The 26,599-nt window shown below is 44.3% G+C and overlaps 2 protein-coding genes across 3 annotated transcripts in view; both read right to left on the bottom strand.

Moving 5' to 3' along the window:
* The window catches only part of cdh13 (cadherin 13, H-cadherin (heart)), a 456,795-nt gene that overhangs the window by 73,084 nt on the left and 357,112 nt on the right, over positions 1-26,599 (bottom strand). For both annotated transcript variants that reach the window (XM_064335504.1, XM_064335505.1), the window contains exons 9-10: positions 9,617-9,799; positions 8,788-9,041 (exon numbers count right to left, since the gene is read on the bottom strand). In XM_064335504.1, coding sequence (XP_064191574.1) covers positions 8,788-9,041; positions 9,617-9,799 — 437 coding nt within the window. The remainder of the gene's footprint in view (positions 1-8,787; positions 9,042-9,616; positions 9,800-26,599) is intronic.
* Positions 1-26,599, bottom strand: part of zgc:173742 (DNA topoisomerase 1) — a 566,006-nt gene that overhangs the window by 199,757 nt on the left and 339,650 nt on the right. The gene's annotated exons all lie outside the window — the stretch shown is intronic.

Here is a 26,599-nt window from a genome sequence, read left to right as displayed (position 1 = left end):
TCATTTTTATGGAAGGTAATGCAACCAATATATTTCATTCTGCTCTGGCTAAGATCAAATCAGATTGAAAGAAGCTGCGGAAAATGAAGCCGGAGACTGTAAAATCAAATGAAACAAGATGGCGGCTATTTAGCTGCAATCCCTGAAGGATGCTGGAAAATCGTTTTGCTGTCAAATTGCACAGCGCATAGGAGTCGTTTCAAATGTCCTCTTCTGAAATGGGCAAGGTTAAAGGATCTGTACTGGTCCCAAGTCATCACTAGAATGTTTTTCATAAACTAACTGGTCCTCCTGGATGGAGCACTAATACACAAGATGCATTGTAGTATGCAACCCAAAGAAGCTGCTATTTTCATTTCAACAGGTGGCCTCATATGCTAAATGTATAGAAAGGGCCCAATAGTCTTCTAAATGATTCATGAATTTTTATTTTTTATTTAAACTTTTATTTACACAGAGTAGGTTCGCTGAGCACGAATGCTCATTTGCAGCAATCCCCTGCTTCACACTCATACACATTCACACCTGGGAGCTGCCCAGTACAACCACAATCCTCTATTGTTAGCCACTGAGCAGCTCCAATGGAGGGAGAGAACATTTTTAGCCAATTAAATCAGAGGATGATTAGATGGCAAGTTTTTGTGAGAGCCAGATCTGGGATTTTAGCCAGGACACCGGGGAACCCCGCTACTCTTCGCAATAAGTGTCATGGGATCTTTAATGACCACAGTGAGTCAGGACTTCGGTTTAACGTCTTATCCGAAAGACGGCATCTCCTACAGCACAGTGTCCCCGTCACTGCACTGGGTCATTGGGGTTTATTTGACCAGAGGGAAGATTGCCCCCGCTGGCCCACCAACACCACTTCCAGCAGCAACTCAGTATTCCCTGGCGGTCTCCCATCTAGGTACTAACCAGGCCCACACTTGCTTAGCTTCAGCCAGTCAGCAGGAGTAGAGTGCGTGGTGGTATAAAACATGCACATACACACATATAGATACACACACACTCATGCACACACTCACACGCACGCACACACATACACACACACACACACACACACACACACACACACACACACACACACACATACAGACAGAGCATTGGTGACATTTCAGAGAATGAAGAGTAAAGCATATTAAAAGCCACTCTTAATAAAAAAAGCTCCAAAAAATAAAATCTCTTCTGTATCGCCTCCAGTCCGTGTCCTTGCTCAGTGCTGCTCTTTTGAAGATGTCCTGCATTCTTCCCATAATGAAATATTAAAGCGGTCCTCCCGATTACACGTCAACAGCACACGGGATGAGATCCGAATCCTCGCACTGGCTAGAGCTTGACTCCCTGTAAGTAGGCTCTCTTATCACAGCCGCACTCCACCCCCAGTTCCCCCTCGGTCTCCGAGCTGATCATTTTCACATGTGCAGATCAGACTTAGGAATCACACATGGGCATGCCACAGTGAGGCTTGCTGCCAGGTTCAGTGAATATTAAAGCAGTGACTTTTTAATCTGAGATGTAATTTCTAGTCCGTGAGTCGGCCTGCGAGTTGGCGACGAGTTCTGGACATTCGTGGGACCCTGCCCTGAAATTATTGCCCCTCCTCTCGAACCGTGTCTCCCGTGGGTGGGGGGTTCGAGGAGACCAACTCTGACGTAAAGCCCGTTTCTGAGTAAACAAAACAACAACCTGACAAGACGGCTGTGTAACAATTTCAGGAATTCAAGAAAAGAGTTTCTGGGTTTTAAGACAATTTGACAAATTGAAAACTTTAAACTAAAGAGATGCTCAGAAATAGCACAGGTCATGTGACTTACAGTAAGGTCCCGCTAACCGGATGCGGCGGCCAGACTCCAATTGTACAGGTGAACTTGACACCCACTTTCTCCTGATGGAAGAAGGCTCCTGTTCTCCCCTGCATTTCCTAACGGCACCGCGGTTTAATAAAAAGCCATTTGAAAGGACACAGAAATAATGATCAGCAGGTCAGGGTGAACCCAACAGTGAACCAGCAGCCGCGATTCACGGCTTTAAATTCCACAGAAGGTTTCACTTTGAGGACAGGCCCGCTGCCACAAAGACACAGGACAATAGTTCTCAGACAGGTTGCACCCTTTGCCGCAATCCTCGCCGTCAGTCCAAGAGCGCTCTGAAGTGCAGATCGCGGGCATCAGAATGGCCACCAGGGGTCGCTGGTGAGCGGTGCTAAACGGTTGTCCATGCTGACCGAATGCCTCCCAGCGTGGGGGATGCCGTGTATGCCATCCAGCTGTACACTATGGGAAATGTTGTGTAAGTCGCTCTGGATAAGAGCGTCTGCTAAACGCCTGTAATGTAATGTAATGTAATGTACTGGATGCTCGCGGCCAGTCAGCACTGGTGTGGATCTGATACAGTACCATACCGCACTGAGAATGCCACACAGGTCTGGGCTGGCAGATCAAGTGCTCTGGTGTCGAAGCATTGCTAGTGTACTGTTAATAGCTCTGCTATTATGGAGGGGTCATGAAGGGGAACGGTAATGGCAGGAGGGTTAGCGTAGCCTCACATGTATGCTACCGTGTATACCAGACACAGGTGAGAAGCTATAATTTTGTTTAGCAAAAAAAATAAAAAAATAAAACATCTGCCAGAAGATATGTGTTGCCTCAACCCACTCCCCAAAAACCTTATTTCAGCTTTTAGTGCCAAAAAACACTTCCTAGCGCTATTCAGATACTCAATCCTTCAGCCCTTTCACATTGCACTGGTTACAGCTCTAAAGAGATATGCATTATATACATGGCACTAAAAATTAAATGCAATTACTCATATCAAAACCTGCTATATTTAGTTTCGGTATTCTCTGATCTTGAGGAGTGTATGTGCTATGCAAAACGTGCCTCTTTTTGTCAACTCAATTAATTATATCGCCCTTAAATTACACGTCTTTAGATTCATCAGGAAACTAACACGAGGCAGCACTAGTGAGAGAGGGAGGGAGAGAGAAAGAGAAAAGAGAGAGAGAGAGATGAAGAGGCAGGGCAGAGGGATGGGGAGGGAACCTCTGTAATCTTTCCTCCGAGCTTTTTTAAGATTGCAGAGACAAACACATCGACTTGAATCAGCTTCCTTCTCTCATATTTATTTCATGAGTGCAGACTAGAATATGAAGATTTCAAGAATCGCTGCATGTAATTTTAATTGATGTTGATTTAATTGAAAAAAAATAATAAAAGATGAAAGGAGGATAACAAGGGAAAGGAGAAGTCGGGCCTTCAAAGGTGTTTTGGAGATTCAGAGGGAGGTCATAATGATATTGATGTGGTTTCAAAACAAAGCTGTTAAAACAGGTGGGATGGCAGTGTGCGATCACTCAGCACACCTGCAGCTACCGGCAGCGCAGGTGAAGTTCTCCCTCCCCAGAGAAAGCATCAATCTCTGGACTGGACCCATGAGTCAAATCAGTTATGATTCCTTTAACCCTGCTGCTTCTGGGTAAGGACCTAACCACCCCTACCCTCCTTTTCTCTCTCTCTCTCTCTCACTCTCTCCCTCTCTCCCTCCCTCCCCCTATCTCTCGCTCCATTTTATTCCTTTTCTCACTCACCTACAGGTGAAAGATATGTCACCTCAAAGCTCCCCACTCCAGGTATGCCAGATCAAAAGAGGTTCAACCGAGAAAGAGAGGGATATAAAGGAAGAGAGAGAGAGAGAGAGAGAGATAGACAGGTAAAGTGAGAGGCAGACAGATAAGAAAGGTGAAGGCAGGATAGGAGGGAGGGAGGGAGGGAGGGAGTGATGTGGGGTTTACTCCTCCATGTTGATATGAGAAGAGGGCTCCTCTGTTTCCCCAGCTCCTCAGGGAGGAGCCTTTAGCAGCGCTAACACATCTGATCGCTAGCGTCTGATCCGGAGAACAGAGGTGGCTGATTCCCCTCTTCCCTGGTAAAGCTGCAGCCAGTGCAGCTGCAGTTCAGCGCCGCTGTTTCTAATACAAATAAAGATGTTATAAGAAGGAAAACCCCACACACTACTCTTCATTGCTCCCATGTATCGAACTACGAGCAGATTAATACCCGATGAAGACCAGAGGGTCGAAACATCGTACACAATTCAATAAATGGGAGCAATGAACAGACGTGGGGTTTTCCTGCTTTTCACATCTGAATTTACATATAACTCCAGCGTCTGAGCAAAGCCTGGGCTGTGTGTATGTTTCTCACAGCTCACCGCACTGAAGCAAGCTTAGGGCCACAGTGGCAAGACAAAACTCCCTAGGTGGGCAATTAGGAAGAAAACTTGCGTTTTCCGATTAGGGGGAGACCAACCTTCTCTGGCCGGCTCATGGCATGGGTTCACGGTGAACGCGGTCAATCGGTCAATTTTCCAATTGGTATGAATCAGCATAGGTCCAGTTGTGTGCAAGCATGCACCAGACTTAATCTGCATCAGGTCATCACTATGCACGGGATCAGGTCTCTCTTCACTATCAGAGATAAAGGTTCACCAGAGACTGATTCTGACCGAGTATAGGCACAGTGGAGGCCAGCCTGATAATTTCAGTAAGGGTAAAATAAGAAGTCAAGGCTGCCAAAGAAAGGAATGTTTTGTGGTCACTGTTAGATCAGTAAGTAAAGTGGTACAGAGCTACACTAAAAGACCATTGACAAAATAGTTTCAGCTACAAGATAGAAATGATGAAATAGCCTTTCCCCCAATTCAGAAATTCTGAAATAGTTCTTTCCCTGGTACATTTTACACAGGGAGGGTCACTGGCTGCCAACCAAACAGTTTTCCATAGTTGGAGGGTAGCTGTGAGGTCAATCTACACAAGCATTACGCTTCCTTTGCACCATACAAACTCCCCATAAATAGTTACATAGGAGTCACAAAGCGTTCATAATCGGTCATAAAGTCGCTTTCGAGAAGTAATCGATCTCTGCCGTAGATGCATACGATTTTCCTATGAGTTCCTAGAATTCTCACCCAGAAAAAAAAAACAAAAAAACTTGGATAATATTGTGTGAATGAGGATCATTAAGCATTCAGGCTGATCCACAAAGGCCTCCGCTGATGACGTGGCACTATTAATGGGGAGGGAAAGAACCGCTAGGAAGCGAAGCTAATTCATCTCAGACCCGGTGGCCTATGTAAAGCCAGAGTCACGCAGAGCCGTGCCTTTTCACTACGGCAGCTGCGCCCGTGGAAAGACAAAATTGGGAGGCCTCCAGAGGATATCGCGGGTGGTAGCTGAGAGAGAAGCGCGCCGTTAAACGCTTCTGGCTGGTCTGCCTCCGCGCCTCGCCTCCCCGCCATCGACCCCGCCCCCTCCCTCCTCTACGGCGGCCGACCCGGCCCGTTTCGCGGCCGCGAATCTCGCCGAGCCTCTCGCCACTACCTTCACGCGGTCTGTCGGGCTCCTCGTTATTCCGGAAGCTTCCGTTTTCTGCGCGGCTGCCTCCCACATTCTGTCCGATTCCTCGGGTGAGGGTCTGCGTCCATTTCGGCATTGACTAATAACACGAAGCCTCCAGCGGCAGCACTTAACGGTTATCTCCCCCGAATTTATATTTTCTTTTTCTTCGTGGTGTTCGTGCATTTCCAATGCTGTGTGTATTTATTCTCATTTCATGGACTGGGGCTGTTGGACGCAGACCAAACATCACACATATTTGTCATTTTAGACACAGCATATTATCTGAGGTAAATATTTGTACTAACATAAACATAAACAGTATCGGAGGTGAGATAAGAAGTGCACCTAAAAGGCTCTTTACCTGGACTAGGTGATACATAATGAAAACACTGACTCGTTAAGACATTTAAATCATTCACATTCATGAATGATCATTGGTTTCATGTTTGATTAAACATACACTTTAGCAATGCTTTGCAATGTAAAATAGTGCAGATAGAGATAAATGATGAAAGCCTTTTATCCCTAACTTCAAGTGAACAGTGGGGCAAAAACAGTAAACAGTGCTGTCCTCAAATAAGGACACAGTAAAGGCGGAATAAAACTCAAGGGTAAATGCCTGGAATATCGAGGAGCCTCATTGGCTCGAAAAGCAGTAACGATCACACTGAAAACATCACAACCAAAGTGCTTTATCTCACAGGTCATTTGTGGCAGGGGTGTATTTACATGAAAACCTCACCACCAGTTCAGACACGGGCACAAATCTATGCCAAAAGCTCAGCTCATAAAATGATCAGTGTTTCGTCCTCACATAAAGATACAGGCAGCAGTGGAACTAGAGAGACAAGCATTAAAGTCACAGTTTCAATAATGGGCCTCTTAGGCAGTTGGGATGATTTTATTGTTGCACACAGCTAAAATAATAGGCTTCTTGGACAGTTAGGGAATGATTTTACTGTTGCACACAGTTAAAATAATGGGCTTTCGGACAGTTAGGGAATTATTTTACCATTGCACATTTGATATAAAATAATACAGAGTAATGAAAGCAGGCATTTAAGGGCTGTAATCTACACATACAGTAAAGAATGTTTAGGTCAATTACTAAATCATTTACAGATTCACGAAGTGAATTTTACTGACAGGCAGTTACTGTAATTGTCATCTCAGTTTATTGGGGAATGATTTTACTGTTACACGCAATTAATGTAATATATGTAATTGTTCTATAAGGTTGATTGCTAACAGACTTCCCAAGCAATTGCCTTTCTTGGAAAAGACAGAATAATTTTACTGTTACGTACAGGTAAAGTAATGAGCCTCTAGGCTTGTGAAGGGATATGTTCAGTTTTACACGCAGAACTGAGAGCTCGAAGCAGGGAGTCAATGATGGGATGTGAATCAAAGAAGAGTGTAAGAGAATATACAGTACAGACATGATCCAAAAAGTTCAGTTGCACTCAAATTGCCACTGGAGGAAATATACAACAAAAACACACACACACAGGCATGCACACGTGCACGCGCGCACACACACACATACACACACTCACATGCATGAATGTACATACACTCACAATCAAACAAACACACATGCACACACTAACAAGTGAGTGCACAGTGACACTCGGCAAATGCACAAGTGCACGCATGTTCACATTCACATTCATATCAAACACTGTGAGGTATCATCATGTCAAATTGTCTTCTCAAACATTTAGCAGGAGTAAAAACAGTGGTTTTGATGAGAAAACACAGAATCACTTCCACACTTACTTTGCACCAAAGACACGGTGGTAATTTTATTTAACATACCATTGTTAATGTTTCGAGTTTTGTGTGAAAGTTGACAGTCACATCACAAAACAACACACTGCAGCATAAGTGTGTGTGTGTGCGTGTGTGTGCGTGTGTGTGTGTATGTGTGTGTGTGTGCCGGGGGGAGGTATGTAATGCAGCTGTAGAGCAGGAAAGAGTTCAGCAAAGGAGATCATTGTGAGCTCTTTCTCAAGGTCTGGCGCTCAGTTCTGCATTACGAGCTTTCAAACAATTTCTCAAGAGAAAAAAGGCTGTAATTCCAGTTTTTGAATATGTTGGACATTTCCATGAACTTTTCCATTTCCATACACCGTTCTAATGAAAAAATACTGTGCACTTTTTAATACAGAATGCTTCCTTTATTTTCTTCCCTCTCTCTCTTTCTCTGTCTCTCTCATCTCATCTCAAGTCATCCTGAAAAGTTAATTAACCTTCACTGCAATCAACCAAGTTCCTTACTTGCCATGTATTTTCACCTTAAGGAATCCTTAAGGAATTCATTTTGCTGTCAAAATGTATTTTTAAAAGAACATTCAGGAATGTTGATAGATGAATTTGGTAAATGCCACATGTGAAATGAGATTTGACGCATATTTAAAGTTCACACTGTTTTTTCCCTGAAAGCACAAGGAGAATGTTGGTTGCACTTTGCAGTCCTACTGTGGACAGTGGGTTCATTGCAACCCAAAATAAATATGATTCACAATTACAGAGAACTCTGAGGACACTGTAAAAACTGCGTAATGTATGCTCAAGTGGTTATATTTCTGGAGACTTATTGGATTATTTTAAGTCTATCTACTTGAACGCTCTCAACTATTTAAAAGTTTTAATTCAGTAAGACAGTTGCTATTCTCTAAGACAAACAGTACATGTAATGAACTTGGCAAAAGGCCTTTAATATTAACACACTGAGTGACTGGAACAGCCTGCTAGCTCATCAGACAGCCATTAGACGTTTCTGAAAAATCCAAAAAATAGAGGACTTGATTGCTGATGATGTGCACCTGTGTCCAACTGACAGCCCAAATGTGTAAATGCAATCTGAAAGAGATTTAGAGATCCCCTTTTAGAGATCCCCTTTGACTCTTATAGACTCACCTTTGAGACCCCTTTTAGAGATAATCTTTTGACCGCTTTAGACTCCCTTGTGGTTTTAGAATTTGCAGCTGTTTTGATTTCTGTTTAAGTTTTGTTTGGGTACTTTTCCTGTTGGAGGTTACTGCTGGTCAGGCAGTTCTTTTCTTTCTTGTTTTTAGCACCTTTTTGGATAGGTAGGCCGAAGTAGGGAGAGTATTTGCCGGAAGTCTCACCCCTTTTGCTTTGCCCAAGCAAGGAGGTTTAGCACTATGCTTTCTTTTAGATAAGGAGTAGTCTAGTTCTGGCCTGTTTCTTGCCTGAACCATCCTGTTAACCTGCACATGTGTTCTGTTTTTTTTTGTCCTTATTTTTTAAATAAACTTATTTTTTTGCTATTGTTATGTACTGTCCATTGTAGTCCCAGATTATTAGATCTTGGGCTGGCTTTTGGGACGTACAGTAACACGCGTGCAGATGACATCACCGCCCACCTGACAGACTGCGTCTGGAGAAGGTCGGGGTCCGTGGCGTTGAGTGTGGCGACGAAGCTTCCGACGGGAACGTTCTCTCGCTTAGCCACCGTCATGGGGTCGGGGAAGAAAACCGGGCCCTCGTTAACGTCCAGCACCCGGACGTGCACCGTCGCCGTGGAGCTGGGCCCGTAGCCCACGTCGGGCACCAGGGGGTCCTCGTTTTCCACCTTAATCAGCAAAGTGTGGAACGCTGTGCTTTCATAGTCCAGTGGCTGAGGGTGCGGGGGTGAGGGGTGGGGGGGTGTGGTGTGCGGTTGATTTTGGAGGAAAGAGAACAGAAGGACAGAAATGGAAAGTAAGGAATAAGGAATAATAAAATAAGAATATGTGAGGAGAAGTACGGGAGGAGGTTGAAAGAAAAGAGGAAGGGGGGAAAAAGGACAGCGAATTAGTTCAAACTGAACCTCCTCGCTGGCAGCTGTTTTCTACTCTGGAAGCTGGATTGTACTGCACATTCCATTTCGATAGCATTCCACTGCTTTTATAGATTCTAATGGCAGAGACTCACACCAGTGACTTCCACACCATAATGAAGAAAGATGGTTGTTGCACAGGGAAATACAATGCTGGCAGCTTGCTTGTTACAGCTTCCTAGTGTACACAGAAAAATTGAAAATACCACTTCAAATATTTACTTCAGGTTTGTTTTATAGAATAGGAGGTGATGATGATGATGATAATAATAATAATAATAATAATAGTACATTTTATGAAGCTCTTCTCATTTACTCACAGTACTGTATTGAGTACAGTACACTGAAAACATGGCACCTCCTGGTTCCCGTACCTTCACCACATACAGCATGCCCTCGTTGTTGTCCAGGTTGGTGTGCACCTCGAAGCTCTGACCCGTGTTCCCGTTAATGATGGAGTAGACCGCCCGCCACGCCCCGGTTGCCGGGTCGTCCCGGTCGTCCACCGTCAGGTTCAGGACCACGCCCGTCCAGCCCTCGTTCACCGTCGCTTGGAACTGCCGAGGGAATGGAGGAGGGCAGGGATGAGGCCAGTTGTGTTTTAAAAATGGGTCCATGCAGTGCGTTGGTGCATGGGGTGATGTTTGGTGCCAGTCAGGTGATCAGGTGCCTTAAAATTATCCTTAAAAAGACAGCTGTTAAATACTGTGTAACCTTCATTGTTTTTTTATATAATCTGCCAATCTTCCAGTACGCTCTCTGCCCTGTGGGGAATGTAGTGTCCTGTCATATCCATCTGTATTGCATTAACAGCATTGTATTGGAAGTTTTTGCCATGTCTAAATATAAATGTCAGAGGACCACAATGGAAATGAAAATGCTGTGTTTCTATCCTAAACAATGTTTTAAGGATTTCTGTGTGCTATGTAAATTCTAATGAAATTTAAAAACAAAATTTTTAATTAATTCATGCATTCATTCATTAATTCATTCATACATTCATTCCTTCTTTTTTTCTCCATGGGGGTGGGTGGGGGCTGGTGTGTGGTTAAGAGGAGAGAGGGCTTTGCGGGGCAGGGGGGTGGGGGTGTTAAATTCACCTAATGATAAAAAGAAGGGCCAAGGGCAGCCCAAATCATGTGTCTGACATGATCCTCCCTGCAGTACACCTCACAGGTAAGACACAGTATCTCCCCATTCTGAAAGATGCCGTTTAGCGAACAGCGGTGCTATTCGGCCAGCCCTCTCACTCATGCTTAGCGAGCACTGGGGAATGCTGGGTAAAGTGGCAGCCGTCAAGTCTGTTCAAAGCCCGCTCTCGTTTTTCTGCACAAACGAGTCAGAGGCGGGGGAAAATACGGAGATGTGTTCACATGACGCATGTTTTAATATCAGCGGTGTCATTAGCCCTGGCTGGGCGGACGGAGACGGGAATAATGTTTTGACAGTAATGCTGGGTAATTGTTCTTTTCATGTGGGCTGGCGAAGATAAAACCGACCCTTTGTTTCGGCTAAATCTGCTCGCTGCCGTCAGCAAGGATGAGGCTTACTTAGGGCTCAGATGAACTCTTCTATCAAAACACACAGCCGGCATTCTCCGTCTCTCCGTCTCCCTCCCTCTCTCTTCCTCTCCTCTCTCTCCCACCTTCCACCTGTCAGAATTGGAGCGGCAGAAACGCCTGCTGTTCAAGCCCAAACACAGTCCTTTTCTGCATGTTCTCTACATTCGCAAGTTATAGAAATCTCATCGGAACCGCGCGGTGTTCTCTGTGGACCTTCGCGGGCCCTGCGTGACGCCAGAAGCTTCCGCGGGTGAAGCCAGGCCAGCCAGCGTCTTCTGCTCCTGGCCTTGCAAGGAATCCACAAACAAATCTGTGGTTTTGTGCAAATTACGCAAACTCTGTGAAAGAAACTAACACGCTGGGAAATGTGCTCGAAGGGAAGATTACATATATTGTGCGGGGAAGAATATTTTCACTGTGTATTGAGCAAAATATTAAGCTTTAAAGTGGATACTATAAAGAATACTGAGTGAAGCAAATACCATTTACAGCGCACTGAAGGAAGTATACACTACTCAAAGCACAGAAGTACATGAAGTGTGCACTTATATAGGTGTACACACTGTTTAGGGTTGGTGATGAATGATGTATGAACTACTCAATATAAAATGCACTGGAATGTCACAAACCAATTTATGCAAAAAAAAATGTCTTTTCCATATTTCCAAAGCAATATGTGAAAGTGTGTGGGCAATACTACAAAACTTGCGTTTTGTTTGTAAACAGTAGCGTGGGAAGATTTTTCTTTTTTTTACCACAGCTGACCAGCAAGCTGGTGACCTGTTGGCTTTCTACGTTATCTCGTTAGCTCTGTTGATAGCAGGCAGAGCCGGTTCAGATGTGGGGGAATCCGTGTGTTGAGTCTTTGACAATCGGCGGACAGTGCCCCCACCCCACCTAGGCCACAATCCCCCCCACCACCACCACCACCACCACCCACGGTATGTGATTATAGCTGTGACAAATCGCAGGGTAAATTACTCCTACTAGCTATGTGAAATAGTGTGGTATAACTAGCTAATTATCTAGCATAAATACTTAGTTAATCTGTTTTATATTTCAGTATATCAGGACCTCTGAAGGGATAGATAGCTACATGAAACAAGAGCATGATGAGTGTCAGTTTCACACAAGTTGTATCATCTTTTCACATACTACATGCGTACATATACATATGAAATTACAGGCTACAATCCACACCTGCCACTGTATCTTGTAATTCTTCAGAGTGACAGCAGTCCTGACTAGACTCCTGACTGAAATTGTGTGCACACATAAACACACACACACAAACACACACACACATTTGTATAGGTGAATATGTATATACATATCAGAAAATTTTGATTCCCATGCACATTCCCGCATGCCTTATTGAATGCAGTACCCAAAGCACCAATCCGTATCTCTGTCATAGAGTAGCAACATGCTGTTCGGAAGGCTGACGTAAGAGTGGATGAGCCTGTTCCTTCCTGAACCCACAATTCTCTCTCTGATCCCCTCCTCCCCACAGTCTGTTTGTCCCCAGGGTAATGCCACAGCATGGGATGCAATCTGTTTCCCAAACCAAAGCAGACAATTTTCGCAAAGTTCGCTCCTGACCGGGGGCTTTGTCTCAAACCGAGCTGCTAATTGCTGAAACTAAAACTTATCGGGAAAAAAAGAAAGAGCGAAGGACTGTAGAAAGGAGGGGGAAGGAGATAAAGCTCTGTTTTCAGGAAGGAAAGAGGACAGCCTCCCTCAGACAGCTTCAGGTCAGGTGAGCTGAAGGAAGTCATAGTCAGTGAGTGTGTGGGAGGGGCTTCAGAGTGGCTAGAGCCCACCGGGGCCACAGCTTCATAAAAGCAGAGGTTTTGGAAGGAAACTGGGAGCGAAATGACAAATGGGAAACCTGCAGTCTTCAATTAATCGTGTTAATGGTGAGCCTGAGTGCGTGTTTGTGTCTATGTGTGAGCATGTGCTTGTGTGTGTGGCTGTGTGTGAGTGTGTGTCTTCCTAGGAGACAACATCTGGATACAGATGAGGAAGAGGAGAGGGTGATAATTGTTATTTAGAAGCATGGCTTGGTGGCATAGACTAATCTCTGTGTTGTGTGTGTGTGTGTGCATGGGGAAGGGGGGGATTCGAGTCAGGGGAAGACTAAAATCCCCTTATACGGGTTATGTAAGATTACCAGGCAGCCCCAACACAACCTTTAGTTCTGCTGAAATTATGCTCCTTTTTAAAAAAAAAATCATTATTTCTAGTTTCAGTAAGATTTTCACTAATTATTCAATGACAGAGTACAGTTTACTTTGACAGAGTAGATATGATGCCTGTTAGATCTAAAAAATAATAACTTTGTGTGAACCATAGCGTGTTAACATCTGAAAAAGGATCACAATCCTCCCCACAGTTTAAATACAATGTAATCTTAGTTTTTATCACCTCTTACAGTGCTCCACGATGCTGTGAAAGTTCATGCAGAAAAACCTCCCGCTCATTACCATACAAAAAAAAATGTGTGTAGCCTAAACACTCACACATACACGGGTTCGATACTTTTCAATACATTTTTTCTGGCATCTCAGAAATTACTTTTTCTTCACCGACAGTTGCAAAGTAGCTGGTTCACATGTTCGGAGCAGAATCGTCACTTTTAGAGTCACTGAAAATGCATTTGGGTGTAAAATGAGAAAGAAGATATTTGGCTTTTTACCAGCCCCCAGATCACAGATAATCCACTGAGTGGCCTATGATTTCCAAGAGTGTGCGTGAACAGTATGATCACAATATCTTTACACATCCTTGTTCTTTATCAATAAGAAACACCATTTTATTATTTACTAGAGCAAGGCAGAATATTACTTTTAACACTGCTATATGATACACATACATACAGTTAAATGCAAAAGCATTGGGACAGTGATGAAATTTTGGTTCTATACTCCACCAAATTGCATATGAAATAGAACAATGAATATGGGGTTAATGTGCAGATTCATACTGGGTGACCCGTGTAGGAACTACAGCCCTGTACATAGTCCCTCCATTTCCAGGGAGTAAAAGTAAAGGGACGAATGACCACTCAGCTGTTTCTTGGCCAGCTGTGTGCGTTTGCATCATTATTTCGTGAACAAAAAAGCTAAGGAAAGATGTCTAGAGTGGATTCTGGGTGTGGAATTTACATTTGGAGTCTGTTGCTGCTGTGTCTCAAACACGAGTACTAAACAAGTGTCAATGCCAGTAAATCAAATCGATCAGAGACAAACCAAAGCATGCGGTGCATCAAAATCAACTGTTTGATATATTGCCAGGAAGCATGAATGCATAGGATGACCAAAGATTACTTTCAATTGTGAAGAAAAAGCCTTTTCAACTGTTGAACAGATCAAGAACACACTCTACTATGAAGTATAGATGTGTCAAAGACTACCATAAAGAGAATACTGCACCAGCAAAACCTCACAGAGTTCACCACAAGATGTAAACCAAGAACAGACCCAGTTTAGACTTTTAAAATAAAAAGTAAAAAGTACATTTAAAAACTGTGGAGTAGTGGAACTTATGGACAGATGAGACAGATATTAACCTGTCCTAAAAATGATGGAAGCAGGAAAGTGTGGAGAAAAGAAGGAACTGTTCTTGATCCAAAGCATACCACCTCATCTATAAAACATAGCGAAGGTAGTGTTGTGGATGGCTACCACTGGAACTGGCTCACTTGTTTTTTACTTACTGTATGATGTGACTGCTGATGGCAGCTGCAGGCTATATTCTGAAGTGTACAGAAGCATCTTATCTGCTCAGATCCAACCAAATGCCTGAAAACTCATTGGATGGCGCTTCACCTTGAAGCAGAACCATGACCCCAAACATACTGCCATAGCAACCGAGGGGTCTTTTCAGGGCAAAGAAGTGGAATGTTCTTGTTCCCTGTGAGATGTGATTAAGAGATCATTAAACTGTATGCAAGTATGATTTTAATGGTCGGTTACTTGCTATTTATGACAAATAAATAAATAAATAAATAAATAAATTATTAACCATGTTTGTTTTATTGATCCATTAATTCACATTCATTTAGAATGATGATTCAACTTTTGCCAGCCCTGCTTCATTGCCAGACGGATATGAAAAAATAATACACTACTCCCAGATAATTAGAATTAGGCATTTTCAGCCAAGCTGTTGTATGTGCACAAACACACATACACACACACACACACACACACACACACACATTTACTCAAATTATACTGTATATGCACAATATCACTGTCATTCAATTCTTTACAAGTGCCAAGGCAATGAAAACCTGCAATACGACTTCACTTTAGCATAATTTTCCCTGGCACATTTCCAGTTCATGATTGCAATTACAACGCAAGTGTGCACATCGCGTCAAGTGAATCTGGGAGACGTTCTACTCTAAAAGGAACAGAGATTGCAACTGAAGACTTTTGGGCGGGATTTCAAATCGGCACAACTTCAAAGTCTACACCAGTTGGCTAAAGCCTCTGTCAACAGCACATTTTAAATCAATCAGATGGATTTCTTCCCGCTCTGAGGCAGGATTTACAGTGACCAGCTCCCGCCCCCCGCAGGCACGTTTTTTTTAAATGTCTCTGTGTTCCAATGATCGTTTTTGGACGCCGCTGAGTGGCAGCCAGCGCCATCTCAGGGTTCTAAACGCCTCGCCGGTGGGAAGTGCTTCTGCGTAAGAAGAAAGGCTTTTACATGACTTTCTTCCAGTGCCTTCCTCCCCCCCCCCCCTTTTCCACCCCAATTTTTGAATGTCATGTTCTTTTGAGCGCAATGCTGTAACCTCCGCTGTTGACAGAAGTGAGCGCCGGCTAGCGCGCGCTCTCCCGCAAAGCATGCGGTGTTAGCGGCGGCTAACACCGCGCCGCAGTTCTCCAGTGGGGCTGCTGGGAAAACTCTCCGCGTGAGGCTCACCGGGCGGACTCGCGGGCGCCCGCTCGGCCAGCGAGGGTCGCCGCCGCGTGACAAGAAACCGCCCCCGGCCTGGGTGACGCTAGCGCCAGCCGCTGCTTGGCACGGTCCAAATTTGATGTACGACCCTGGGGCCCACCTGAGCGCTCGAGCAGTGCATGAGCCACCCAGCTTAAGAGCCATTTTCTAGATAACCCACTATTAGTTTGGGTCACAAACTTTATTGAATTCATTACCTTAAATGCGCAAATAAAAGTTTTAAAACCAAGTGACCTGCATAATTATAAACATTTTATATGAGTGCACAACATTGTTCACAACAGTAATTATTTCATAAATGCCCAGTCTAACTCCAATCAATAATTATATCAGCATACCATTTTATTAGTATCGTATGCAGGTCGTTAAAGTGTACAGCAACACCAGCTTTTGACCTGTCTTCGCCCACTTCATTTTTAAAGACACAAACTGGGCTTTAGAGTTGGGAGTGAGAGCACAGAGGAGGGAGTTAGGTTGAGGAGGGAGGGGTGACAGAGATGGTCTTTAATGTGTCATAGGCACGTGGCGGAGCCAGCTAGGGAGAACAAAAAATAAGTAAATCAAATAAAATCTGTGTCTGACATTATTCTGAATAGGGACCCATATTGTAGATCAAACTAGCCGTAAGTGCTATTTTATTATAATGCCAGAAAATGGCTTTGAATCTGTATCAATAAATGTATTTTGGCAAAATAAAATTTCATTGTACTCAAGTGCTGTCCTTATGTGGTTGCAGAGTAAAATGATCCAACTGTATCATTCATTGACATCTATCTTAAGAACCACGTCAAATAGGGCTAATGCAATGTATCGAATGGAGATGGGATACTCGGTTTTAGAACTCAAAAACATGATTTAGTGTTTCTTACCCATTAAACACGAAACTTCAACATAATCATTTAGAAAATTCAAGACCTTGCTGCAGGCACATAGTACACAACCCATGTGTAATAATGTATTACATCAATGCACAGCTTTACAGTCATTACGCACTCCAGATACCAAACAAATCCTTCGGGTAAATATCGAGCTTGCATTAAACCTGTAAGTTCTCATCCAGCAAGAAAATGATGTACACTTACCTTACCTTACCTAAAAACTGAATTACACCTTATCAAGAACATGTTTAGTCAATATTTATGTGTTTTTCCCAACTTGGAATCACAAATTGCCCATCTTTTCTCACCACTGTGCTGCTTATGCCCCTGCAAGCAGTTCTGTAGCTGAAGCATGTAAATGGTAAATGGTAAATGGACTGCATTTATATAGCGCTTTTATCCAAAGCACTTTACAACTGATGCCTCTCATTCACCAGAGCAGTTAGGGGTTCGATGTCTTGCTCAAGGACACTTCGACACGCCCAGGGCGGGGTTTGAACCGGCAACCCTCCGACTGCCAGACAATCGGTCTGACCTCCTGAGCCCCATAGCTATGTCGCATGTGCACTCCTATGCACTCAAGTCAAGTCATACAAGTCAAGAATCATTTTACACACTACAGGCCACATTGTACTACATGACAGCTAATGATGATATTATACCCTACAGTATACATGGTACTACAGGAGAGCCAGCGACTGTTTATTATCATACAGCACACACAGTACTACAGGTCAGCCAATGACTATATTATGCCCAATAAAATGACTATTTTACACTCTACTGGTCGCACATTATACGGGTCAACCAGTGAATATTTACACCCGACAGGCCACAAAACATTACAGGGGAGCCAGTGACTATTTCACACCCTTCAGTACACACAGTACTACAGGAGAGCCAGTGACTATTTATTATCATACAGCACACACAGCACTACAGGTCAGCCAATGACTATATTATGCTCAACAGGATTTGTAGTTCTTAGAGACTGCCAGTAAGTATGTCACACCCTACAGTACACAAAGTACTATATGACAGAAATAATACCTATTGGAGGAAAGGTGAATCTTCCATTTATGACAGCTGGTGGGTCGTGATCACTGACTTAAAGCAACACTCCTATCCAAGATTGGAAGGGGCCAGAAGTCTCCCAAAACTGTAACGTCCCGCTCACAATTTGGTAATAATACAGCTAGGGCTAAAATACGACTAGCTGTATTGTTGCAGCCCCGCGACCCTGCTCAGGATAAGCGGGTATAGATAATGGATGGATGGATGGATGTATCGTTGCAGTCATAATGCATACCACATTTATTGACTGAGCTACTCTGGAGGTTGTAAATTTATTCTTAGAAAAATTCAAGAAAGTTTGTAATATGCACTGCTTCAATGGGAATACTACCATGACGTATTAGACAGAGTGTGACCTTTCACAGTCTAAAAACCCTGACTTCCTTCTTAATATTTATGTCCACAAATATTTATTGATGTTGGATTAAGAAATATATAAAAAGGTAGGCGAGTCACCAGGGGACAGAACTTAATTATTTGCTCACCATCTGTGCTTAAATATTTGTACTGTTGTACTTTATTTCAGCATGGTAATAATGGTGTTTGCCAAAGGTATGGGTGATGGTGGGCAAAAATAAAAAAGAAATACATACATTAAAACACACACACACACACACGCACACATATATAGTGGCAGGGGCAGTGCTCCTCAGCCCCTCCCACACCAGATGTGTCCATCACAAACCAGCCACCGGACTAGCGAGTCAGCACCATGGATAGCGGCGCTTGAGTGGCAGCCCCTCGGAGAGCGGCACAGGGAGGCTCTCCCCAGCCCACCTGAAATCAATAACGAGAGCTCACAGCTGCTGCTGTTTCCGGGGCAATCAAGTCAGGGATAAAACCTGTCTTCTCCCATACTTCAGGGAGAAACATTGCCCTGGGTGAGTCTCTTCTTCTCATGTGGTTGCAGATTCTAACTGATCCAGGGAGAACCCACCAGCCAGAACCAGGGCACCTGGCATGGAGTAAATGCAAATTGCAGTTACCACATTCTTGGTTCAAGCTTGGTTTCCCCTTTTTTGTGTATTGGTTGGTAGAGCTTTTTTTTTTTTTTATCTCTCTCTGCTTTCTGTATTTATTAGTTGCTGCAAACATAGAGGATCTCCTGTGGGCTCTCATAGAGATCAATTTGGCTCACCAAGACGCCACCCAGTTTATGGCAGAGCAAGTGACTCGATTGACAGAGGTGATGCAAGCCCATGGCGCTTCAGCTACTCTGCTCCCACCTGCTTCCAAGCCAAAAGACGTGCTGATGAAGATGAATGACAGTGATGACATCAGGTCAAACCTCCACATACCTCACCTTTGAGTGGATAGCCCAGCTTAACCTGTGGGATCCAAGGTGTTGGGCAAATATCTTCACACCATTTCTGACCAGAATGCCACTGCAAGCGTACCACAACCTGGGTCCATTGGAGGCAGGAGACTATGGACAGCTAAAAATATAGATCCTGGCCAGGGTGGGTGTGTCCTTTAACTCGGCAGCCTGACAAGTAGGCATGTGGGTCTACCAATCTGGCAGCTACACTGACAGCCAGATGGCCTCGTTCATGCACATGGTCACCTGCTGGTTGCAACCTGAGCTCCTCACAGGCAGGCAAGAAACACAGCAGATGGCTATGGAGAGGTTTCATTGGGCCCTACCCTATGAAGTGAAGAAGCTTGTCAGACAGCATGCCGGCAGAGATGGTCGAGCTTATGGAGAGAGTGAAGGCCACACAGGAAATGATGCGGTGATGTGGTTTACTATACTACAACATCAAGAAGAGAGGTGAGATGCAGGAGCTCCTGGTGGTACCTCAAGCGTTTGTCCATACTGTGCTACATTTCACACACATACATCCTGGGGGGACACACCTGGAAGCACAGAAGACCTGGGAGCATATCCGTGACACATTTCACTGCCCTGGAATGCAGTGGGCCATTAAAGACAACTGCTAAATTTGTGAAACCTGTCAATTAATCTCTTCGATAAGACCAGCGCCCACACTTCTCATTCCTCTCCCTATTATAGAGACACCCTTCCAGCGAATTAGCCTGGAGCTGGTTGGACCCCTCCTCAAGTTGGAACACAGTCACAAATACATCCTGGTTACCCTGGACGATGCCACCCGCTATCGAGAAGTGGTGCCACTGAGGGTCGTTGCTTCAACAGCCATTGCGCATGAGCTGGTGAACCTCATCAGTCAGGTGGGCATACCACAAAAAAACCTGACTGATCAGGGGACGCCTTTCACGGCTAAAGTGTTTGATGTGTGTCACCTACTGCACATTCACCATATCCGGACGCCTGTTTATCATCCCCAGACCGACAGGCTGGGCGAGCAATTTTTTCAGACACTGAAGCGGAAGCTCCAAAAGGTCATTATAGCTAATGGGAAGGACTGGGACCAGGTCCTCCCGTATGTACATTTTGCCATCATAGAAGTACCTCAGGCCACTGAGTTTTCCCCATTCAAGTTGTTCTATGGTCAGAGGCTCAGAGAGTTTCTCAGCTTAACAAAGAAAGCCTGGAAGGAGCAGCTCTCACCTCACTGCAGCACTGCATGTGGAGGGCATGCTCTCCCGCTCTGCCAGTATCATGCTCATGGAAAAGAAGCATATGGTAGAAGTCCAAACATACCTAACAGCAGACCTATAACCTGCCTGCTCAGCCCTGGGAGTTCAAGCAAAGTAAGAATCTTCTTGATCTTATTCCACACCCCTGTGTATAAATTTCTCATCACCTTGAAAGGACCCCATACCATCAGAAAGTGAATGGGTTCAGTGAACTAACATGTTGACCAGCCCAGACGATGGAAGCAGAAAGTGTACGATCTGTTAAAGAGATGGATGGAAGACCCCATGGGAAAGGCACCAACAAAAAATCCAGCCTGGCACCCTGAGACGTCATGCTGATTGGACCCAACTTGAGTCCCCATCAGGTACAAGATGAGAGGGAATGAACTGACAGAACCATGTTTTCTCCTATGCCAGAATGTACCACTCTCTAGAACACCAGATACGGATGCCTGCCCGCACTGTGGCGAACGTGTGACCGCACCGGATCCCTGAAGCATGAAAAGTGGAAGTAGTGGATGAAATTCAGAAGATGAAAGAACTGGGAGTAATAGAGGAGACATGCAACCCCTGGTCATGTCCCATTGTCTTCGTATCAAAACCCAGTGGTTCCCTTAGGTTCTGCAATGACTTCAGATGGCTGAACGCAGTGTTGGAGTTTGATGCCTGTCCCATGCCCCTGGCAGATGACCTGATTGAATGGCTGGGTTGGTTATGGTCCATAACTAGGCTTGATCTAACCAAAGGGTATTGACAGGTCCCCCTCGCTCAGCCTGACAAGGAAAAGACCACTTTCACTAGTCCTGTGGTCTAATACCAGTACCAGGTTCTGCCATTCAGGCTTCATGGGCCTCCAGTGTCTGATGGACAGGACACTCCAGCCTCGCCAGTGGTATGCAGCGGCCTACACTGGCAATATCATCATTCATTCCTGCATGTGGGCGGATCATATAGCCCAAGTACAGGCGCTATTGGGGGTGTTTCATCAAGCAGGCCTCATAGCCAACCCTGCTATATGCTGCATAGTGCAGCACAGAACTTGGGACACAGCATCGGCCGGGGTCTCCGCAAACCTCAGAATTCATAGAAACACAGAAGATCGAGGCAGTGAGAACTGGTCCACTACCAAAACCCAGGTACGTACACTCCCTGGTCTTGCTGGGTATTTCCGGAAGATTCCAAAAATTATTCCAAACTTCAGTCCTATGGGAACCCTGTATACGTTGATTTTCGTTCCAACCACAGTTGCAATCTCAGAATTTGAACAAACTGTTCATTTTTTATAATTCCGTGCTTTTCATGTTTAGATGGATGATTTACCCTGATATTATGTATGCCAGGTATGCCATGAAGAATGAAAATCTCATATTCTCATTCTGCTTATTGTGCTATATTAAAAACAATTACATAAAAAAGAGGTAACAAAAAGATTTAACTGATGAAATTAAAGACTGAGGTGAATCTAAAGTCATCATTAATCTGGTCTAGGTTATTGAACTCATGTTTAAGTTCTTTCATCATGTTTTCACACAATGTAGGTTTGTCTTTGAATACTTCATTATCTACCAAATGGTTAGTTTTACTGGCCATGTGTCCACAGCTCACCAATTAGGAGTCTATTGAGCAGATTAAGTGTGATTTACAAATACGAGACTTGTGCTTCGGACCCTAGAATTTCAATCTGTGCCAATGCGGAGTTGGGTGAGCAGCACTGTGAAGCTCTGCTCCCTGTCCTCTTCAAGTCTTATCTGACGATCTGAACCTCCCAGCCAAGAGAAAACCAATTCAGACTGGACTGGGGGTGCTCCATTACCTAGCGAGGCTCCTCTAAGAAATAAAAATTCTTTATCTGTAACATACTATTGTGGGATTACACACACACACAAACACACCCACGCACACACACACACACACACACACACACACACGCACACCCACACACACACACACACACACACACACACACAAATGCACCCTCCCACCCTGAATACATACACACACACACACACACACACACACAAAGTTCACTGGATCACCGGTCAGCCAGCACTGAGCAGTGTGTGTTTCATTTAATCATCCCAGGCAGTGAAGCAGTGAGATGGATACATCCAATCTTCCTGAGCTCCTGATAGCAAACTCCTGCCATGACTCTGATAAGACCCCAATTCCATCAACTGACTGAGACAGCGGGTAGACACACTGTCTCTCCGCTCTAAGTTGAGAAACAGCACAGAGTCCCTCACTGCACTACTGTGAGAAACAGCACAGAGTCCCTCACTGCACTACTGTGAGAAACAGCACAGAGTCACTGCACTACTGTGAGAAACAGCACAGAGTCCCTCACTGCACTACTGTGAGAAACAGCACAGAGTCCCTCACTGCACTACTGTGAGAAACAGCACAGAGTCCCTCACTGCACTACTGTGAGAAACAGCACAGAGCCACTCGCTCCACTAATGTGATGCACTTATGCTGAAAGGGATAAGAGCAGAGGGCTGCTGCCTGTAGTGAGGGGTTCCTGCTCTCTCCCAATCCCTTGGTATCCCTTCAGCACCTCGGACAGCGACGACCTCATCTACAGCCATGCACATCTGAGGCAGGCCGGTTAGCCGCGCAGCTGCTGCCTGTTGCCTTCCTCGGGCCTGTTATGAAGGGACAGCCCGCTGGGCCTCGAGTGTAAGGAGAGAAAGAAAAAGATGCTTTTATGATGCATCCTCAGTGTGAGTCCACACAGCCCACGAGCTCTTCACAAAGACGGAGGTTTGTCCTCCCGGCATGTGCGTGGGTGGGAGGGCCGTGGGCAAACCTAGCCTTCAAGGGGATCTTTTATGAGGCTCTTTGTTGATTTTTTTTTCTTTTCTCGGTCAGTTCGCTGAGACGTTGGTGCTCGCGTTTGTATAACCAATCACCATCTCTCTCAGCGGCCCCACCTGGGACTGTGTCAAAGATACACAGCAAAGAAAAGCCCACTTAACTTCAGAGAATCGGCAAAAGAGAAACTCAGGGCTCTGCTGTGAGAGACCACAAAAATCCTTGCTACTCTAATGTAAGAAACTGCTAATAGAAATCACATTCGATACACATTGTTGGTAATAATACGCACTTAGACAAGAGGCATCTTGTGAATTTAGCTGTTGCAAAGGCAGTTTATTACGAGGTCGCGTAGTATGAGTGTGTGAATCACCATACTAATGATCTCAGAATGGAAGCATTTCTTCGCACATATAATACGCCTTTGAATCTGGGATTCTCAAAGGTGAATTTTAAAGGTGAGTGTGCTTAAATCCTTAAAGCTCAATGGAAATGAAATTAGACCTTGCCATCTAACAATTGCATTCTCCTAAATTATTGCTTTCATCTGCGTTGATTTGAGGCACTGCGCTATAACCTGTATACCAGTGCAAAATTTAGACCCTTCACACTTTGAATTAAAAAACCCCATCTTGATTGGTATAACCACAAGAGAAAAAAAAAACAAAAACAAAGGACAGGCAGTCCCCTTCCCAAAAAGAGGGCTGAAATGGACACCCCAGGTTGATAATTACGGTATTTTATAATCCAACAACTGTCCCCAACAAGTCAAACAACTGCAAATACTACAGGGATGGTATTGACATCACTCAAATCCTCCTATTGAAGAAATCAATTCACTCTCTGTACATAGGCTAGGAAAAGTCAATGGATTATTTCTACCAAGCTCAAAGGGTTTTCAGGAGCGCTTGAAAACAAACATTTCTATGGACATCAATAGAATTTCAAATGAAGAAAAATGTTCCAAAAAAGCTTCTTAATTGATAAAAATGATCTCAATTTGACATTCCAGTGCCAAGTAAATTACCTGAAATCAAGCAAGCAAAAAGATCAACCCTCTCTATGATCTACCCACCGTGACTTTTGACCCTGCTTGGAAACACTGTAAATGTTACAGCAACCTTACAGTCTTGTGTTCTTCCAGCACATTCACACAGCCCTCGAACATAGTTCACAGCTTCCTTCTAGCAGAAATTATGGCTTAGCTACCCTTGCTTTCCGAGTTACTTTCATTTTCCGTTTTCACATAGAACACTAGCGTTTTATCGATTGTTTACCAGCTTTGTTTGTTTATCGGCAAATGCTTGTATAAAGGACGATGCGATAAAGACAAGGAGCACTGTATTATTCATTATTAGATTTAATATTTTTATTAAATTGTGCTTCCTTGCGGGCTCTCAGCCTGTTGTGATCAGGAGGCTTGTGTTCCTCTTTGATGCTATGAGCTATGCCAGTGGGAGGAACCTCCTGACAGGTTTTTACCCCGCTGGACAGGTCTGAGTGTGAGAGGTCAACACACTCAAATCAGCTGTCATTGTAGAGAGTACCCCCTGCTCACATACTGTCCATGAGTCCACGAGTATGTGCCTCTGCGTGTGAGCCTGTTGGTGAACGACATGCGTTCCCTCGCTTCACACTTCCCTGTGAAATATCTTTGTATGCTTTGATAACTACTTATCCCTTTGTATAGCTTATGTACGACACAGGTAAGAGCACATAGTTCGATTGTTTTTCATTGAATTTAATATGCATGATAAGCAACCATTATGAACATGTTTAGTAAATAGAAGCTCTCCAAAAGGAAATCTTGAGTGTAACACAGGGCTTAGTCAAAAAGAAAGAACGGGTAAATAAAGAATATGTGTCTTTTGGGGTTCTAGAGTGTACCATCTTCAATAAAATTAGCTTCTGGAAGTTGAATATGGCTGGGAAAAAAGATACGTGCAACATTCCAATTTGGAGAGGTTTGGTGCCATTTGGAGAGGTCCACTCCAAACCTTTATCCTGGTGTTGCACACATACTGGGGTACGACTGGAAAAAGAAATCTGGTTTCCTCCAGTATCAGAAGTACATCGCTGCAAAATTGCACTGAAGAAAAGACAAAATTATTTTTGGATTGCTTTGTTGTTTTTCAGAATAAATATGTCCTGCATGTTCACTGAGAGAGATTCTCATAGGATCAGAGGATTTGGTAATTTTTTATAAATGTGCTCTTTATTTCAAACTTTGAACCATGTCTGTATTGTATATAGTTTGGATATAATGGGGTTTATTTAAGATAGGGGTATCCTTGTATAAAACCCTGGGCTTTAAGTGGGTTTTAAGGGTTTAAAGGGGCACACTCCCACTTGTGACCTTAAAGTCGGGGAACAGCCTGTGCAGAGGGAAAACTGCCCACCATTTCTAGACATGGTGGAATAATAAGGGATGTAATCCAGGTCAAATAACAGCAGCATCTCCAGAGCTTTACACCAGTGAAACAGTTCCTTCCTGCTTTTCCTCAATTTAATGTTGCTTCATTCACTAAAAACAGACAGAGAGAAACAAACACCCTGCAGGCAGGTCATCTGCGGACACAATACCTGAATGTGGATGAGTTTGAATCCATATTTTTCTCTCCACCCAATACTGGTACTCTCTCCCACACACACACACACACACACACACACTCTCTCTCTCTCTCTCTCACTCGCACAGACCCACACGCACACACACACAGGCCAACCACAGTTACAGCCAACAGACATGCACACACACAAACACACACACACACACACACACAAACATCCAGGGCAGCCAATTTAATTTAAACACCGTTGCTTCCTTCTGACGAATGGAGTCTCGCTAAAGACGCTAACATGATGGCGCTAACAGGCTTCCCATGGGCCCTCAGACTGCGCGGCTTCGCAGGCCGTGAGCACAGCCGGCTTAAGGGTCCAGAAGATATTGGTATCAGAGAGACGAGAAAAATATCTCTATCCCTCTCCCCTCTCCCTCTTTTCCTTTCCCTCCCTCCCTACAATTCTCCAGTGTGATGGAAATCTCCCAACAAGGATCTGAGGCACATGACAAGTGGGTTATGAATATAAATGTTGGGCGCGCAGCGGGGGCAAGCAGGAGTGAATGGAGCAGGTGTTCATTTGTTCTAATAGAATAAGCACACTGACATTTGGGCTCGGCTGAAAAAAAAAACAACACAGGCCAGTCATTCGGAGACTGACAAGAGTGGTGCCGTGAAGATTCCGGAACCTGTGTACAATTACATTCCCTGCATAGCTGTCCCCCCCCCTCCCCCCACCCCCCCATCAATAAAGGGGCTTGCTGCTGCCTTCTTGTGGTTATCTTGCCTTTTGTTGTCATTATAATGCAACATAAAAAAATACACCCCTTAACACTTCTAAGAGCTGGATTTTTTTTTACTCGTCAGCAGGGCAAAGCGAATCCCGCCGCATTTATTTTCCGCCTTCCCCCTCGGTTTATCGCACGTCAGCTTTTCTT

The sequence above is a fragment of the Anguilla rostrata genome, chromosome 5 (genome assembly GCF_018555375.3).
Source record: "Anguilla rostrata isolate EN2019 chromosome 5, ASM1855537v3, whole genome shotgun sequence".
Taxonomy (NCBI): domain Eukaryota; kingdom Metazoa; phylum Chordata; class Actinopteri; order Anguilliformes; family Anguillidae; genus Anguilla; species Anguilla rostrata.
The sequence above is the reverse complement of the archived record's forward strand: the minus strand, read 5'-3'. Positions and strand labels throughout refer to the sequence as shown.